Raw genomic sequence first — 17,042 nt, forward strand, 5'->3', positions numbered from 1 at the left:
TTGTTTTAATTTTTTCATTTTTGTGATATGGGTATTTGGCCTGAATTAAAGCATTTATTATTATTATTAAGAGCTTTAGTATTAAAAAAATACACCAAATTTTTTTTTTGACTGTCACTTTCACTTTGGACCAAAAATGAATCGTGGATAATTTCCTTTGAGATTAAATTTAGCAGATAGTAATAAAACGAATACATTACCTGTCGGCGAGGGTAGAGGAACTGTACGTGAGAGAGGAGTGGCGAGGATACTTGTCGGTAGAAGTCTTGCAGCTGTAGCGCCGCATCAGCTGCCTCGTATATATGCCTCATGAAACCCTCGTTACGAAGAGAGAGCTCGCGTAAAAAAATACGGTTCGCCTCTTCACCTATAAATAAAAAAAAAATCCTTTACTGACCTAAACCAAACAAGAAAACAGCATCATTATAAACCCATTGCCAGCACTAAAAGGCACGGGTCTCCTCTCAGAATTATCATTAAATGCCGTTGTCCACCACCGCTGGCGTGTGAATTGGTAAATTTCACACGCCTTTGGAAACATTATGGAGAAGTCTTAGACATGCAGGTTTTCTCACGGTGTTTTCCTTCACCGTTAGAGCAAATGATTAAAGCAAGCTATTTATTGATTAAATTAAAACGCACAAGATTCGGAGAAGTTAGAGGTGCGTATCGGGGATCGAACTCAATACCCCCGAAAAGTAAGGCGAAGTCTTACCCGCTCTGGCCGAACCGCACCAGTGGCCCAGGAACAGAAGAAGACATGGAGAGAGTCTATGAAACTTGCTGTGTCACTATACTATAAGAAATATCACATAAAGGAAAACAATACAGTATTTAAAGACTGTGTTAATCACTTAGGAAAATGAAATAAACTCCATTATTCTTTGATATTATTATAATCTACAACGTAACGTATTATTAGAATCTCGCAACGTAAACTTTGAATTAATTATTAATGATAATAAAGTTACCGCTGACAGTGAGGTTGCAAGTACCTTTGAAAACTTTTTTCAGAGTGTTCCTATTTTGTTGACTGATTCACTTAATTCTTCACCTACTGCAGCTCAGAGTTTATTGAGGAACAACGTTAATGAGTGCAACGTTTTATTTAATTTTAAACATATATCTGCATATGATATAATAAAGAATTTTAAGTTGTTGAAACAGAAAAAAACCGGTGATTTATGGGGTATGTCTGTAATGGTAATATCTAACATTATAGACGTTATTGCCCCTTACTTAGCCATACTTTTTAATGAATGTGTTGATAGAGGTACTTTTCCAAATTTAATGAAACATAGTAAACTTATACCTCTATTTAAATCTGGCAATAAAAACGACATTAACAATTACAGACCCATTTCAATCTTACCAGCTCTTAGTAAGGTCTTTGAAAAAATTATATTAAATCAACTTTTGAATCACTTCAATGTAAATAACTTACTACATCCGGAGCAGTACGGTTTTACTAAAGGTCGTAGCACCACGGATGCAGGCGCTAAACTTTTAAAACATGTGTACGATGCCTGGGAACGTTCGCAGAATGCCATTGGTGTTTTTTGTGATCTATCCAAAGCATTCGATTGTGTCGATCATAAAACCTTGCTTCTTAAACTAGCCCATTATGGTATCAAAAACGTTGCACTAAATTTGGTTGCCTCTTATCTCAGTGACAGAACCCAAAGGGTTTGCATAAAAGACATTAAGTCGCAGGGGTCGGCTACGTCAATGGGTGTCCCACAGGGTTCAATCTTGGGTCCCTTTCTATTTTTGGTGTATATAAATGATCTACCACACCATGTCAGTGAAACCTGTGACATTGTACTGTTTGCTGATGATACATCTCTAATTTTTAAAACTGATAGAGGTAGAGACAACTCTGACGATGTAAGCCGTGCTATGTCGCATGTGTCGCACTGGTTTACTGTCAATAATTTACTTTTAAATGCAAAAAAAACTAAGTGTGTGGAATTTATTTTACCAAATGTAAAGAAAGTTAATAAAAATATAATAATAAATGGAGAATCACTAAAAATGGAAGGTTCCACAGTTTTTCTGGGCATGACCTTGGATTGTAAGCTTCAGTGGGGTACCCATATAGATACACTAGCAGGTAAACTAAGCTCGGCTGCCTACGCCGTCAGGAAAATTAGACAGATTACTGACGTAGAAACAGCAAGACTTGTTTACTTCGCGTACTTTCATAGTGTGATGTCTTACGGGATCTTATTATGGGGCAAAGCTGCTGATATTGAAACTATATTCATATTGCAGAAAAGAGCTGTACGGTCAATATATAAACTTAAATCACGTGAATCCCTCCGTGAAAAATTTAAAGAAATTGGTATACTTACGGTAGCCTCACAATACATTTATAACAATATAGTATTTGTAAGACAACATATTAGTCTTTATAAACAAAAAGTGGATATAAACAGTCGACTTACAAGAAATGGTCATAAATTAGTGACATCTGCATATCGTCTGCGAAAGGTGCAGAAGTCATTTGTGGGATTGAGTATACGCTTTTATAATATGATTCCTAAGGTAATTTTGGACCTACCAATCCATAAGTTTAAAGAATGTGTTAAAACACATTTATTACAGCGAGGTTATTATACAATTGATGAGTTTCTTAATGACAAGGTTGCTTGGAAGCATCCGGCTCCGCTTTCATCTCTCACAAGATAGAAAAATTAATGTTAAAATATAAAATGTAAATTTTTGATGTTGGAAAAGAGCAACTGCTGAGTTTCTTGCCGGCTTCTTCTCGGTAGAATCTGCCTTCCGAACCGGTGGTAGAGTCACTACACACGGACAGACTTGACGTTTCAAAAGTGCTTGTATTAGGCCTACTTGAAATAAATGAATTTTGAATTTTGAATTTACATGACCATAGAATCATTTCTGTTCTAGTGCATAATCTACTTCCCGATGCAAATACGTACCGAAAGCTAATGAGTACAAGGCCGCCCGTTTCGCTCCAGAGTTTTTCTTAGTTATTGACGTAGTGATGCGAGCGATGCTAGTTTCACCTTCGTTGGCATCTCCGTCCGTCAAAAAGATTATCATGCGCTCCAACTCCTCTGAAAGGTCATGGAAAAATAAGTAATTAAGCATCTTCTACGTAACATAAATCGTGACATAAAGACAGATGCAATAAGTTAATCTTGTGCGCAATTCACACACGGCAGAAGTGAAACTTCTGAAAGCAGTCTACTAGATATAGAGTTGGATATAGAGTACCTATAAGGATCATTAGGATAAATGTAAGGTTCATTATTTTTTATCAAGCATAAAATAATATTTTAATGTAATATTTAAAATAAATAGGAAGCAAAATGTGTAATGTATTCTATATCAGGCCACTCCATACATTTATGTGTTGTCATGGAAAAATAAGTTATTAAGCATCTTCTTCGCTACATAAATCTAAGTCCCATATGAGTTAAAGCTCTTTAAGTTTATAGTGATATATATGTATTTAGAAGACTAAAGCACTTCAAGCGCTCTCTATTATCATCATCATAACTATCATCATTAACCCATCATCTGCCCGGTACACAACACGGGTCTCCTCTCTGAATGAGAAAATTTTAGGCCGCAGTCCACCACGCTGGCATGAACGTTATGGTGAACTCTTAGAATCTGATATTCTACCGATCTTAGTGGACACTTACTTTTTTTGTTTATCCCATGTTCAATGTTTGTGACAGTTCCCTTGGTACCCGCGTTCCCAACTGTCGATTCTGATTCGTTTTCTTTCAGGAACATCTTGTCTAACAAGATTGATGGCCACATCCAGTGCGTTGAAGATATTGGTTACTGCGGAAGCGTCAATTAAAAAATGTAAAAAGAAACGAAATAAAATTTTTACACGCTTTCAAGCCTTAAATACTCAACAGATCACCATGACATAATATGGCATATAAGTTATACGAAGGGGTAGAAGGTCGGTTTTATGTGATGGTGTGCGCGCGCATCGTAAAAAATTATTCTCATAATTTTTCCCCAGCACGCTAAAAGAAGTATAACTTCAAAAGTTACCTCCGGAGACATCGAGCTCGGATACAATAACTTTTGCTTTATTAATGTTTTCCGGCGAGGCGCGAGAAGGTGGTACCAACGTGGCGTGACTCTTCCAATCTGACTGCACATCATCGGCCTCCTTCAATTCGTGCACCTGTTAGTATTAAATTATTAAAATAAATAAAAATAAGTATTACAGTAACTAAGGTTAGTGCCAATTATTTCGGTAATGTTACCAAAAGTTGATTAGTCGATTTGTCGTCCATGGCAGAGAGCAGTTACTATAATAAGTAAAAAAGAAATTGAACCTTTGCATTTTCATTTATGTATTTTGTTTTCAGTTTTTATTCCTGAGTGTATTGAATATTAATTTGGCATAGTTTGCTAAAATTAAGTATCAGTAATTTTAAATATTATTATATTTTTAATAAAAAAATAATAATATATCATCAACATCGTCCATTATTTATAAACTAAAAAGTTGTTATAATTCATCATTTTTCGTTCATTATTCAAACTAAGCACATTTTGGAAAAGAACTCTTCAACTCGTAAACCCTTTTTTGTCTTACCCGTTCATTTGAAAACTTTCTTTGATTGTTTTTCTCTGAGTAATTGTAGAATAGTTGTTGTAAAATATCTAGCACGCATGTGTTATAATCATCTAAATTATATATTAAAGATTTCATAGAAGTAAAGTAAAAGACAAATCAGTAACTGCTTTCTGTAATAACGTTTAAAGAAAACAGTTTGGTTCTTCAATTTATGTCCTATGTAGGAAAACCACGCCTTTTTTTATAGTTTTATTTTCCTGACAACTTTGATGTGAGAGTCTCGCTCTGTATCTTTCTTTACCTCTCTACCCTAGGGGTATTTTTAACACATGCATAAGCACACGCACTAAATGGGTCCACATCAAGACATTTTAATTTTATAACAGAGTTCGTCCGGAGAAGTACTTCCGCCAAGCCAATTTATGCCGCAAAGCAGCATTGCTTTGTTCCGGTCTGAACTTTGTATCACGTCTTGTTTGCCTGTTCTGGTAAGTTTTGCTCGGCTTATACCACCGCACCAATCCACACTGGGCCAGAGTGGTGGACTACCCCTTCTCATTGAGAAGGAGACCTCGTGGCCTGAAGTGGGTCGGTTATGGGTTGATATGATAATGACGATGATGATGATACGTTGGTTTCCAACTAACCATCAATTACTACCAGCTATAAAAAAAAAATTAACTGTTCGATTTTCATGTTGGTGCTATTTTAAATAGTGTAAACGTACCTAAATAACCACTAATTAGTATCATGGTGGATGAGACAATAATTCACAATACTCTTATGATAACGAAATAGTCTTCTAAGCTCTTAAATTATGATAATACCCATATTTAGTCAACTTACTGTAACATCGGAGTTAAATTCAACTATATTGAAATAATCATTTGGGTTGAGGTCCGATAGAATGGCATCCATGGCGTTACGCAGCTGTTCAATTTTTCGGCCCATCATGGATCCAGAAGTATCTAGCACGAACACCACGTGCTTACTCAATGGCGGAAGTGAAGTCGGGGCCAAGAAATGAACAAAATATCCATCATTTACCTGCAATATATAAGTCATCAGCTACACCTGAGGCTAAACCTTAGTGACTTTTCCATCAAGTCGTTACCTCAACAAATGAATAATTTCACAATAACAGTACGATGTAGTTAATATCCATCGCGAAGTAGAATGCTCACAACGTAATTATTTGTTGCCAGTCAATATGTTTGGGTAATAAAAAATACGAAAATAAATGTAATATATTTTTGTGCATCGTAAATCTGACTATACAGCATTGCCATGCAACTATCGATTCCAAGTTCTATCAAAAGAAAGATTGATAATCGAATAGGAATCGAAACCTTTGAAAATTACATAATTAGATGAAGATAGAAGTTGAACAATTTACATAACAGGCTAATATTTTTTTGAAGTAACACTTCTTTAGGCGCGACTGTACTCAGATTTTTTTCTGACGGAAGTAACGCTTGCGTCAGACGTCTGCGTAGTTTCCGCTATTTAAAAATAATAATTTGGGTTGGTCGTAAGTATATGTCATATACTCAACACTTTTTAACTTGTACGCCAGCTAGTGGCAAATATCATGGTCAATTAGGATTATTTATTTCCAATATTTACAAACGGATCAATTGTCAATAGCAGAGTGAATAAAAATTCAACGGTTTTAAAAAAAGAATTTGAAATTACAGTGTTTTGAATATCTCTGTATATACTTGTTTATTTATTACTTTTGTATAAATTTTCTGGTTACACGCACACACTTTTTTTTTGTTATAACAAGTACATTAACAAAGATAACATGTCATAAATGAAATCAAAATTAATATACCAATAATAAAATTAAGAGTGTATAATATGTTTAGTTTATAAATGACATTATAAAAATAAAAACACTCATGTTTCTTTCATGTTACACTGTGTGACGTGTGTATATATGCAGACCCACCCGCTGTCAGACCAGGTTATCTAATTTCCTAGCAAGTTGTTGCTACCGTTCTTCTTTCTCATCACAGATGCAGCTCTGATCCTAATTATGCTATCATCGACGTGAGGATCTGTGATGCGCTGCATTTAATCAAAAGAGGAATACTAACCAAGATTTCACCCTTATTTGATTGTTGTACGTCATATTGTACTACAAACTGGCCGAGTACTCCTTTATTTACTTCCTCCTCCTCATCACTACTATAACCAATGTATTTTTCCACTGAATCCTTTCTTTTGGATTTGAGCTAAAACAACACTATTTTTTAGCAAGTTGGACTACGGTCTTAACCCCTTCTCATTGTGGGAGATATTTTAAGGGAACCGTTGAGTATTTCGAAATTAAAATATAGTTGACTGGCTGTTACCGTGACTTCATCCGTCGTCGGTCCTTATTTTTAAGTTGTTTATTCTTGAAAAAAGGGATACACTTAACGGATAAAAGAAACTGTGTCATTTGTACAATCTAGCCAAATTATATTCATGACACTTCTTATTTCACCCGAGCGATGACTCGAAGACTAAACTGTCTCAGTGACTTTCGGAGACAGTACAACCGTCCAATAGTCAGGTTGGACGGTTGGAGTCAACAAGCCGAGAATTTACCTTACGGGCTCTTAGAGATACGTTCCTCTTTATTACTTTAACCTCTATTTCTGAAACTTTTGCAGGACTTTCGAGATCAACCTTCACAACTACCAATTTTACAAAGCTTACAAATTTATTTTTTGAAACATTGAAAATATTTACAACCTGTCATTAGTTCTTCTTTAAAATAAATAATACGAATAAAGAACTATTATCAAAGAAATATTATCGGCGGGGAATTCATTTACTCGCCATAGCACTTGCTATAAACAAACTTGGGTTATTTATTGTAAAGATTATTTTTTCTTTAAAGAATTGACTTTGTGATAAGGTTTTAAAAATACGCATATTTCATGTATTTACAAATACCTCATATACTTCAGCAAGTCTTTCCTGTTCTAGCAGATCGGGAGCAAAAGAGACGGTTACTTCACGCTTAGATATACCATATCGAATGACGGCTTTTGAATTTTCTGTAAAACGTTTATAACGAAAGTTATATAATTTCGGTAGTGACAGCTGATCAAAAACTTTATGCACTTTGTAACAGCGGTATGCTCTTGCTTTTTTAATAAAAACAGATCAATGCTATTGTTTTAGAAGCGGTGATAGCCAAGCACTAGTAGGACTTCGATTTTATTCGGGGGCCGAGTTCGAGCTCACCTCACCTCTAACTTTTATAAGTTATGTGCGTTTTAACCAATTAAAATATCACTTGCTTTGACGGTGATAGAAAACATTGTAAAGAAACCTGCATACCTGAAAGTTCTCCATTATGTTTTTTTTACAATCTACACTGGGCTAGTGTGGTGGAACTACGGCCTTCTCATGCCTGAGAGTTTTCCATAATGTTCTCAAAGGTGTGTGGAGTCCACCAATCTGCACTGAGCCAGCATGTTGGACTACGGCCTTAACCCCTACTCATTGTGGGAGTACTCTCTAAATTCAGAATGAGAAGGGTTTAGGCCGTAATCGACCACGCTGACCAAGTGCCGATTGGTACAATACGTCTTGAACGATACTATTTTTATAGTAAAAATGCGTTTGCTCCTACTTAGTAGTAGTGGAGCTTTTTGTGACCGCTCGTCCGGAGAAGAACTATCGCCTATTTCTGCCGCTAAGCAGCATTGTTGCAATGCTGTGTTCCTGTCTAAAGGGCGTAGTTGCCGGTGTAGTTACAGGCGCTCGAGGCTTAACACCTACGTCTCAAACTGATGAACACAGCTCCTTACATGCCCGGTGTAGTGTTGCTCTGTTTATCGGCGATGGTTTTTCTTACCATCAGGTGTGCCATACACTTGGTCTTCATTAGTTAAAGAAAAAAAAACATACTAACGTGCGTCCCTTTCAGTCGCATCAATTTCATTACCGGTCCTCACTTCGGGTACGAATAGTTTAGTGATCTTTTGTGACTCTTTAATATGCACAACGACCTCCATTTTCGGAACAAGTGCGCCAGGGTGTAGGTTGATGGCATGATTGTACAACCCGTTACGGCGGACAAGAAACTCTTCGTATCTCAAGTCGAAGATAGCTGTAGTGTTGCCTTCCACGTTGACAGATACCGTGAAGTGGTTAGAATCGCGAGCTCTGTTAATTTTTTTCATTTATTGCATATATGTGGAAATGATACATGTTACACGAAAAGAGAAACACTATATAAGTATATATACAGTCTAATCATAAATAGTTTTACAAGAAAAAAAACAGTTGCCTTACATTATAATTTCGAAACTGTAATTTTCTCGATAGTCTTTGTGTCTCCTTTTATTTGTACATATCTTTGTTAAATATTCCTGTGGCATTTTAATATAGTGGGGTCTCTAAGGTCCTAACACAAGAGGTTGAAGCCGAATTAATTTTTTCAACTCTCCATTCGCTCGATATTACCTGATATTTGTGTACGGTCCTATTGACAGCTATATATTAAAAAAAACATCCTTGAAACATCCTCTCAAAAAACTCTGGTCGTCCACGTTTTATTCTTACTAAATAGGCGATCGAAGCAGGAAAGGAAATAATCTAAGAAATCCTGCCCAAAAGCAAAAGAGTTTATCTAATGCGTATAATCAGCTTGGAGTACAGCTGGTAAAACCTACTTACTTAAACTTGAACGTACTCAAAGAGCCGTCTTAAAAACTGCGTACAAAAAACCTTTTCGGTATCCTACTGACAGCCTTTATTCAGAGTGTGGGTTCTTGCGTGTTAGACAGTTATATAAAAATCCGTTATACTTCGACTCCATAAGTCCGCAGCCTTAACCGTTATAACGCGCTCACGCGTTCAATGGTGGAAGTTTCCTTTTTTGAGAACGAAGTTTGGACGTAGATTTTACCTGTTTGCTGGACCATTCCTCTATACGAAGGTTAACAGAATACTAAAAATTGTAAAACACTTGATTAATGGTTAATTGAATCAAGCTACGGAGAAACAGAAAAAATGCTCACAATATGAGAATAAATATAGCATACAATAAACACACAGAGAGACACACGAATGCACACACAAACACAGTCATATACACACATCAACTCAATCATACACACGCACACACATTACACACACTAAAGAAAATTTTTGTCATTATTGCTCCAACAGAATTTGTATGCTAAGCTGTTTTTTTTTATGTTTTTGATTTTTTTTGTTTTATTATTAAGTTACCTTTATTGTATTAAACTTGGAAGGAAGTGATTTCCGCGACACAGGGAACTCTAGTGTGGAAATCACAGACTTTATCTGTATTCTTTGGATTACTTTTTATGTGTTTGTTTGAAATATATAATAATAAATAATGGTTATCTGATCTTCATTCTGCATTGCTTCTGCATTGGCACGTTTATGCTAAAGCTGTATAGAAGCTTCTCAATTAATCAGTGGTGTGCAACGAAGACATAAAACAGTTTCAGTGATAGTGTAAATTTCTTCCAAACTATCACTGAAACTGTTCTACTACGCTCTGAGATCCGATTTCAACATGATCTTCTCTCTTAGCTTAGGACGTAAATAATACTGGCTTATTAAGCTCACTTCTAAAGCTTGGATCTGTTGAGCGTTTTTTGATCGAACTAAGCCAAGCCAGTAAAATTTACTCGTTGTGTTAACGAATAAGATTCAGCAGAAACATAACTTTGTGTCGTTTTATTTGTGTCAAAAGTCTGAGTTAAGTCAACGTGCACTCTATAGATCTCAACCTTAAGAAAAGAGCCAACGATGAAATGTGCTAATTGAATTAACTTACTCAGTAGCAATGTGAGCTGCACTAGCCCCCTGTGATACTGCTTCACTGTAAATTCGTGAAGCTTCTTCTCTTTCTTTTACATACGCTTTGTAGGATTTTCCACCCAAAAACCTGAAACGAAGGGTGATTCTTTGTTGAGAGTTGTTGATGATTAACAAATGAATTAGCACGTACCACCAATATCATACTGACTAATAATAATAATAATAATAATGTTTATTTACAGGCATCCATTTATAAAAAAATTATATTAAATTAAGATCATGCTGCAGCTGCTGAATTAGGATCATGTCGTATGCTAAAACTTCACATGCCTTTCCACAAGACGAAGTTCTATAAAGCTTGTAACATTTAAAAACGCGCTGAAAGCATATTATCTTGCTCAAAAATGACGACTTTTAGTACCTTGTTTATGTTTATTTATATCATCTATATGTTCTTAAGTATTTATGTATGATTGAGTATATATTAGTTTATTATTTTATACCTATTTATTATATTTTTCTTATTTGTGCAATTTTGTTTATGTATTTGTATTTAGCTATTTGAATGTAGGTTAATAATAATTATTTTACACCACCTGTCCGCTCTCGCTCATCTTGTCCTAATCCAAAGGTTGCCTGGCAGAGATCGCTACTAAGCGATAAGGCAGTGAACGGGTCACCCGTTCACTGTCACTTCATTTCACTTTCACTTTAACCTGCTAACCCTTTAAGGTGATTCCAAAAAATATTTACTTCCTTTAATAAATCTAATAGTGCACCTATAAGTACTATGCGAAATCCACACTTTCCATCAGGTTAAATTGTGTTCAGAAGCTGCTGCCTGCTGGACTAAAGACCTCTGAACGGGTGGGTTTTATCACAACCACCAAGCTGGACAGACGGGTTGGTGATCGCAGTAGATGTTAGTGCTGCCCGTTTTCCGTTACATTCCTTTAGTCGCCTCGAAAGACACCCGCGAGAAGAGTGGTGGTGACAACTGTATACTGATCTGCCGTTAGCATAAGCAGGGCACGGTGAGACTATAAGTATAAATAAATGTATATACATACATAGTAAAGTTAGTGATGAAGGCGGTGTCAGGTAGCAGCATCCGCAACGTGGCCTCCTGCGGCCTCGTGCCTGGGTTTTTCACATAAGTTATCACAGATGTGCAAGCATAACGCAGGGCTATTTCGGAGCGCACGCGCATCTCTGTTATTTTAATAGGCGCGAGCAAATTAGGAGCCCCAGGAGAGATGCTGGGTACTGCAAGCTGGAAATTCAAAATAACTGTATATATGTTGGATATAGCTAATATAATTTACAATTTCAAGTAGGTAGTTGGTTAAACTAAGGTTTGTTATATTGATTGTTATAAAACTCTAACAATAATATCTATATCTAAAAACAAATGTTTTGGGTTGACAAAATTCGTTATTAAGATGCATTTAGTCTTTTATTTCTTTGATAGTTGCAAATTCGATATAAAGAGGTTGTTCGCATATAATGTTCGCAATGTAGGTAATGTAATTTTGCATTAATTCTTATGGACAATTCAAGGGGTTCGCGAAGTATTTGTTAAGTCAAGGAAGTCGTTATATTGAGGGTACATTTAGGGGTTATATTGAGGTAATACACTATTAGGGGGCACTGTATCTGAAAAAAAACTATATAATCTTGTATCTCGTTGTTACTAGCAGGACTACAATATACCAACTACTTTATACTCGTGGGCCTAATGGCTCAGGGACGAAATAGAAACGGTTTTAAATAGTGTCTATAATATATTATAAATATTTGTGTCTTTTTATATTGGCCATGTTGCCTGATACAAATGAAATTAAAAATTTAAACCACCTCCGACACATTTATTCCTCATTCCTCATTTCCTTTCAAAAAAATATGCAATCAGCACGCGGGCACCTTAGACCACGAAAAACACACACACACACGTACACGGGCAAACACACGCGCATAGCAAATACACGCTCATCGCAAATACACGCACACACGCAGACGCACACGTTAAACTCCTAACACCCGTCTTTTTTGCATCGGGGTTAAAAATACGAATGTTACGTACATTTTGAAGATCGTCGCGAAATATAATACGTTCATTTTGAGCTGGCAGCGCCTTGGAATGCTTGCTGACGGTTATTACAATGATGCACAGCACTATCATTAATCTTCGGGGTTCCATGATTATATTGGTACCATCTGTGAATAAAATCTATGTTAAGAGCCATTAACTAATATTAAATTTTTAAATGCATATAAAAATTTCAGAATCCGCTGGTTTGTACCCGCACCTCTTCGGCAATCGTTGAGAGTTTTGGCAACTAGACAATGGTCCTCCAACTACCGGCACTGAAATTAATAATTCCCAATATTGCAATTTTGGCCTACTTACTTTCAGAAGCCATTTTAACCTATTTACTGAGGCGAGCCCATGGATTTTATCCCAGGAAAGCAAACGGTCCTTACGGGATTTTTAAAAAAACATAACAAACGCGTACGAAGAGCTCGGGTAACAGAGTTTTTGGGGAATATCTAATATTTTATTTTACCTACTCACTAACTGGGTATTATTCATTAATTTATTCGCTTTAGTGCAATAAAGAGAATAAATAAATGAATAATACCAACCAAAAAATGGTTTTCAAAAGGCGGACTTCATGGTAAAGCAGTTTATGTTTGTACTCTTTGGCAATATACGTAAAACCCACTCTTTAAAGTTACTCTTCCGTTCGCTGCGCAAAAAAGTTCAATGACCAACTTATCATAAAGTTCTTGCAATTGACTACTAACCCATCTAACCAATGGGTAAAACTATGCGTAAAATAGATAGGTACCGGTATACTTAGCGATGGTGCAGCGTTCTGTGGCGTTTAGAAGCAACATGTTGCAAAAGGACTTCATAAATAATGTAGTTACATATTTCAAAAGGATTTTGCCACATTGCAGTAGTTTTTTTTAAGTTGTCATCACGGAAATACACCACCTGGCCGCTCTCGCTCCTTTGGATTAGGACAAGAGCAGAGATCGCTACTAAGCGATAAACCCGCCTTTTGTATTCTACTTCTGTCTTTGTATTTCCATTGTTCTTTTTTTTCCTAACTTTATAGTGGTGTACAAATAAAGAGTTAAATAAATAATAAAAAAATAAAATAAGTACATAGGTACGTAAGACACCAACGGGACCACGGATATACGAGAGTTTCGTTGTTGTTTACAAGTAGTCTGCCTCGTTGGTCTATAAGTAATAGGAGCATTATTGATAGCAGAGGTCCTTGGTCCCCGGGTCTGGCCAATCAATGGTATTAGGTTTTCTATCAAAAATTCTTATTACCAGCCCGAAATTTGAAAAATTTGTGGTGCCTAGTGCCTCGAATAGCTGACGGTCCTGCGCTTATCTCTTTCCGTTTATGTCAGATCTGCCGTCCCAAAGGATGATTAGAGTTAGGGAGTGTATGTACATACTTGTGCACCATCTTGGCCGTATTTCTTTATTCAAATAGGCACATAGATGGCACTTTTGATTCGTACATTACATGTAAAATAAGACATCGCAATCAACTCACCTATATTGAGTTGATGGCGATAACTAAATTCGTCAACTTAAAATTAAAAGAGCTCCAAACGCGTCCTAGTCAAAATAGAAGCCCACAACAAACCTTGCCGGTTGTTTTTTTGTCCATCACCATCTCACCATCCATCATCATTCATCTCTCTTTGTCATTAAAAACTAGTTAAGAAGCAACCTGTTGTTGTTGTATAGTCCAAGTAAATGACGTAGCTCAATATAAGTATGCAGGCTACTTAATTACGAAACATGGTGGCGACTAGAAGCGTACCTAAGTGTCGTAATTCTGCTACGTAAAGTAGGTCCAGGATTTTTTTTTCAGCATGGGTGTAATAAATGGTCCTCCAGTACGTTAATAAATTTAACTCTGACTCAATTTACTGTACAAAAAAAACCCTCCATTGGAAAACCGCATCTATAACGTAAACGGGATCAAGCTCGCAAGGAAGAAGAAGAGTGTTTTCTTGCCGACGATTTCATTTTTTTAGAAATGTTATAAGCCTTTTAACTAAAGTTATACTCGTAACAAATTAAATCATATTATGCTCGGCTGGATTTCGTAAGTAACCGCATGTTTAACTTTTTTAAGACGACTTTTGTCCTCATTTTATTAAATACAAAATGTATATAAATCCATATTAGACTTTCTATTTAAGATGGATGGATTTTAAGTGAAACCGGGGAGATATCAAGGTTATACTCGATGTCAAAGGTTGATGGGTCATTTCGTGATAACAGTGTTTATAACCCGTTGATAATAACATGCGTCTACAAGTCTGAAGTCATTTAGGTATTATCATAATTGTCTCGAATGTCTGGTTAATTTTCCGAATTCTATTACTAGACCATAATGAGCTGCTACCCAATTCAGTAGTTTTGCCGATAGTAGCTAACTGGGCGTCAGTATAGCTAAACTGATAAGATTCGACAGCATCGGTTGGATACGCATCGCATATTTTACGAGATGGTTAATGTTATGTTAATTTGGATTAAGATTACACAAAAATTTAAATTACGAACTTTGTAGCTTTTATCGACGCTACCTGATTTATTTTTATTGTTTCAAATATTACTGCTTTTTTATTAGTTTTAGCTATTTAATAATTGAGGTTTTAGGCGTCGCGAATTCTTTAGACAATATATAAAAATAGCTGATAGTAGGTTACTATAACAAAATATGTATGACTATAACTCCCTTTAACAAATTCATTGGGACCTGATGATATTATGGTGACAGAAGGATATTAGTTCTAATTTATATTCTTTAATTATTAAATTTCAGTAACAAAAATACAATCTGTTTAAGTACTGTATAAATAGCAAATCTATAGTAAGAATGGTATTTCTTTTGTAATTTTTCACATTTTTACCTTTCACGAATTGCTAATGATAATATTGGCTAAAGATTGTTCACATTTATATTGTGATATATAGTTTAAGTACAGCCTAAATACTCACAGCCGATATTTTCGATAAATCAATGATTCCGATGACACTGTCCAGCTTATTGCAGTTGCAGTTTTTTAACAGGCTGAATTACTTTTTATCAATATTTCTTGGTAAAATCATTAAACAACTGGAAGATAGATAGACGGGTATCTCCACGGTCTGACTTCCGACCCCGTCGTAACTTGCTTTTAATATGAAAGCTAATAATCGTAAGCCGAATAAAGTATATGAACGCGTTGAAGATATAAACACAATGACTAGTTATTATGCCGCACATTAAATATAAACATGATATAAACCGCTAACTTGCTAATATACTTGAATAACAATAGCTATTTTTAAATGCCATATATATATTATTACTCTTCCTTTGGATTGGTGGACTCAACACACCTTTGAGAGCATTGAAGAAAACTCAAGCATGACGGTTTCCTCACGATATTTTCCTTCACCGTTGAAGAAGTCATATTTTAATGCTTAAAACGCGAATAAATTATATTATAAAAGTTAAGCTTAATTTGCTATACTCCGCGAAAAGCAGGAGAATCTGTATGGTGTAATTTATAATTTCTTCATTAATTATACTCCACACCAAACAGATTTTAAGCAATGTAGCCTCTAGAGTATCAGTACATTGCAGAAGATCTGTTTTGTGTGGAGTATAAGGATTGAAGAAATTGTAAATAACACCATACAGATTCTCCTGCTTTTCGCGGAGTGTAGCAAATTAAGCTTAATTTTCATAATATGTCATTGATTTCCGCAAAGTAACGCCTGCTTCTATCCAATATGCACATAACTTACAAAAAGTTAGAGGTTATTACTCTTCCTTTTGCTTTTGGTTATTGCTCTTCGTAATTGTCCCCAAGAAGATAAAGTCGAAGTCCTACCCACTGGGCTATCAAGTATGAGTGCTATCACAGCTTCACTGGGATATCACCGCTTCGATAATATTTCAACAGTAAAATGATAAAAATAGATTCAATTCTTCAGAAAAATCATTTGAACTGAACTGAAAGATTTGTTTGCTCGTTTGCGATCGATACACTTAAAAACTAATGAACCGATTATAATTATACTTTCACCCTTAGACAGCTATTTCATGCAGAAGTAACAAATTCTATATTCTATAGCTTGATAACGCTGACTAATAAATAAACTACTACTACTGACTAAATGACCTGTCATGAATAAATAGTAATACAACTAGGGTTTATATTCAGATGGTTTGCTGAATTTCAATGGGCTAAAATTAACCTTAGGGGTGACCAAAGAAGCAAAGCCACAAATAAGAATCACACATATAGACATTGGATAGAAGCAGGGTACATTGCCGAAGATCTGCTGGTGAGGAGAATAAAGATTGGAGATATTATTAATTACACCACAAAGATTCTCCTGCTTTTCGCGGATTATAGCAAATTAAGCTTAGTTTTCATAATACACATATGGACATCGAGAAGATCGTAGACACTCGTTCGGGTAGTGTTTGGGAAATGCATTATCTGACGTTATGTGGGTGGAATGTTTAGGTACACTTTCAGTTCTTGACGACTTCCCTGGCGTACCGGTAAGCGCAGTGGTTTTTAAGTGTGAGATCCTAGGTTCGAGACTAGAGCCCGTGCC

The 17,042-nt window shown here is 35.8% G+C and overlaps 1 protein-coding gene across 1 annotated transcript in view; it reads right to left on the minus strand.

Moving 5' to 3' along the window:
• The window catches only part of LOC120623536 (inter-alpha-trypsin inhibitor heavy chain H3-like), a 41,287-nt gene extending 25,621 nt beyond the window's left edge, over positions 1 to 15,666 (minus strand). The window contains exons 1-12 of the mRNA XM_039889590.1: positions 15,426 to 15,666; positions 12,468 to 12,601; positions 11,455 to 11,657; positions 10,401 to 10,511; positions 8,499 to 8,752; positions 7,532 to 7,635; positions 6,685 to 6,822; positions 5,429 to 5,629; positions 4,048 to 4,183; positions 3,706 to 3,825; positions 2,949 to 3,086; positions 201 to 367 (exon numbers count right to left, since the gene is read on the minus strand). Of these exons, the coding sequence (XP_039745524.1) occupies positions 201 to 367; positions 2,949 to 3,086; positions 3,706 to 3,825; positions 4,048 to 4,183; positions 5,429 to 5,629; positions 6,685 to 6,822; positions 7,532 to 7,635; positions 8,499 to 8,752; positions 10,401 to 10,511; positions 11,455 to 11,657; positions 12,468 to 12,584 (1,689 nt within the window). The 5' untranslated portion in view covers positions 12,585 to 12,601; positions 15,426 to 15,666. The remainder of the gene's footprint in view (positions 1 to 200; positions 368 to 2,948; positions 3,087 to 3,705; positions 3,826 to 4,047; positions 4,184 to 5,428; positions 5,630 to 6,684; positions 6,823 to 7,531; positions 7,636 to 8,498; positions 8,753 to 10,400; positions 10,512 to 11,454; positions 11,658 to 12,467; positions 12,602 to 15,425) is intronic.
• Between the last annotated feature and the right edge of the window lie 1,376 nt (positions 15,667 to 17,042).

Source organism: Pararge aegeria, chromosome 4 (assembly GCF_905163445.1).
Source record: "Pararge aegeria chromosome 4, ilParAegt1.1, whole genome shotgun sequence".
Lineage (NCBI taxonomy): Eukaryota > Metazoa > Arthropoda > Insecta > Lepidoptera > Nymphalidae > Pararge > Pararge aegeria.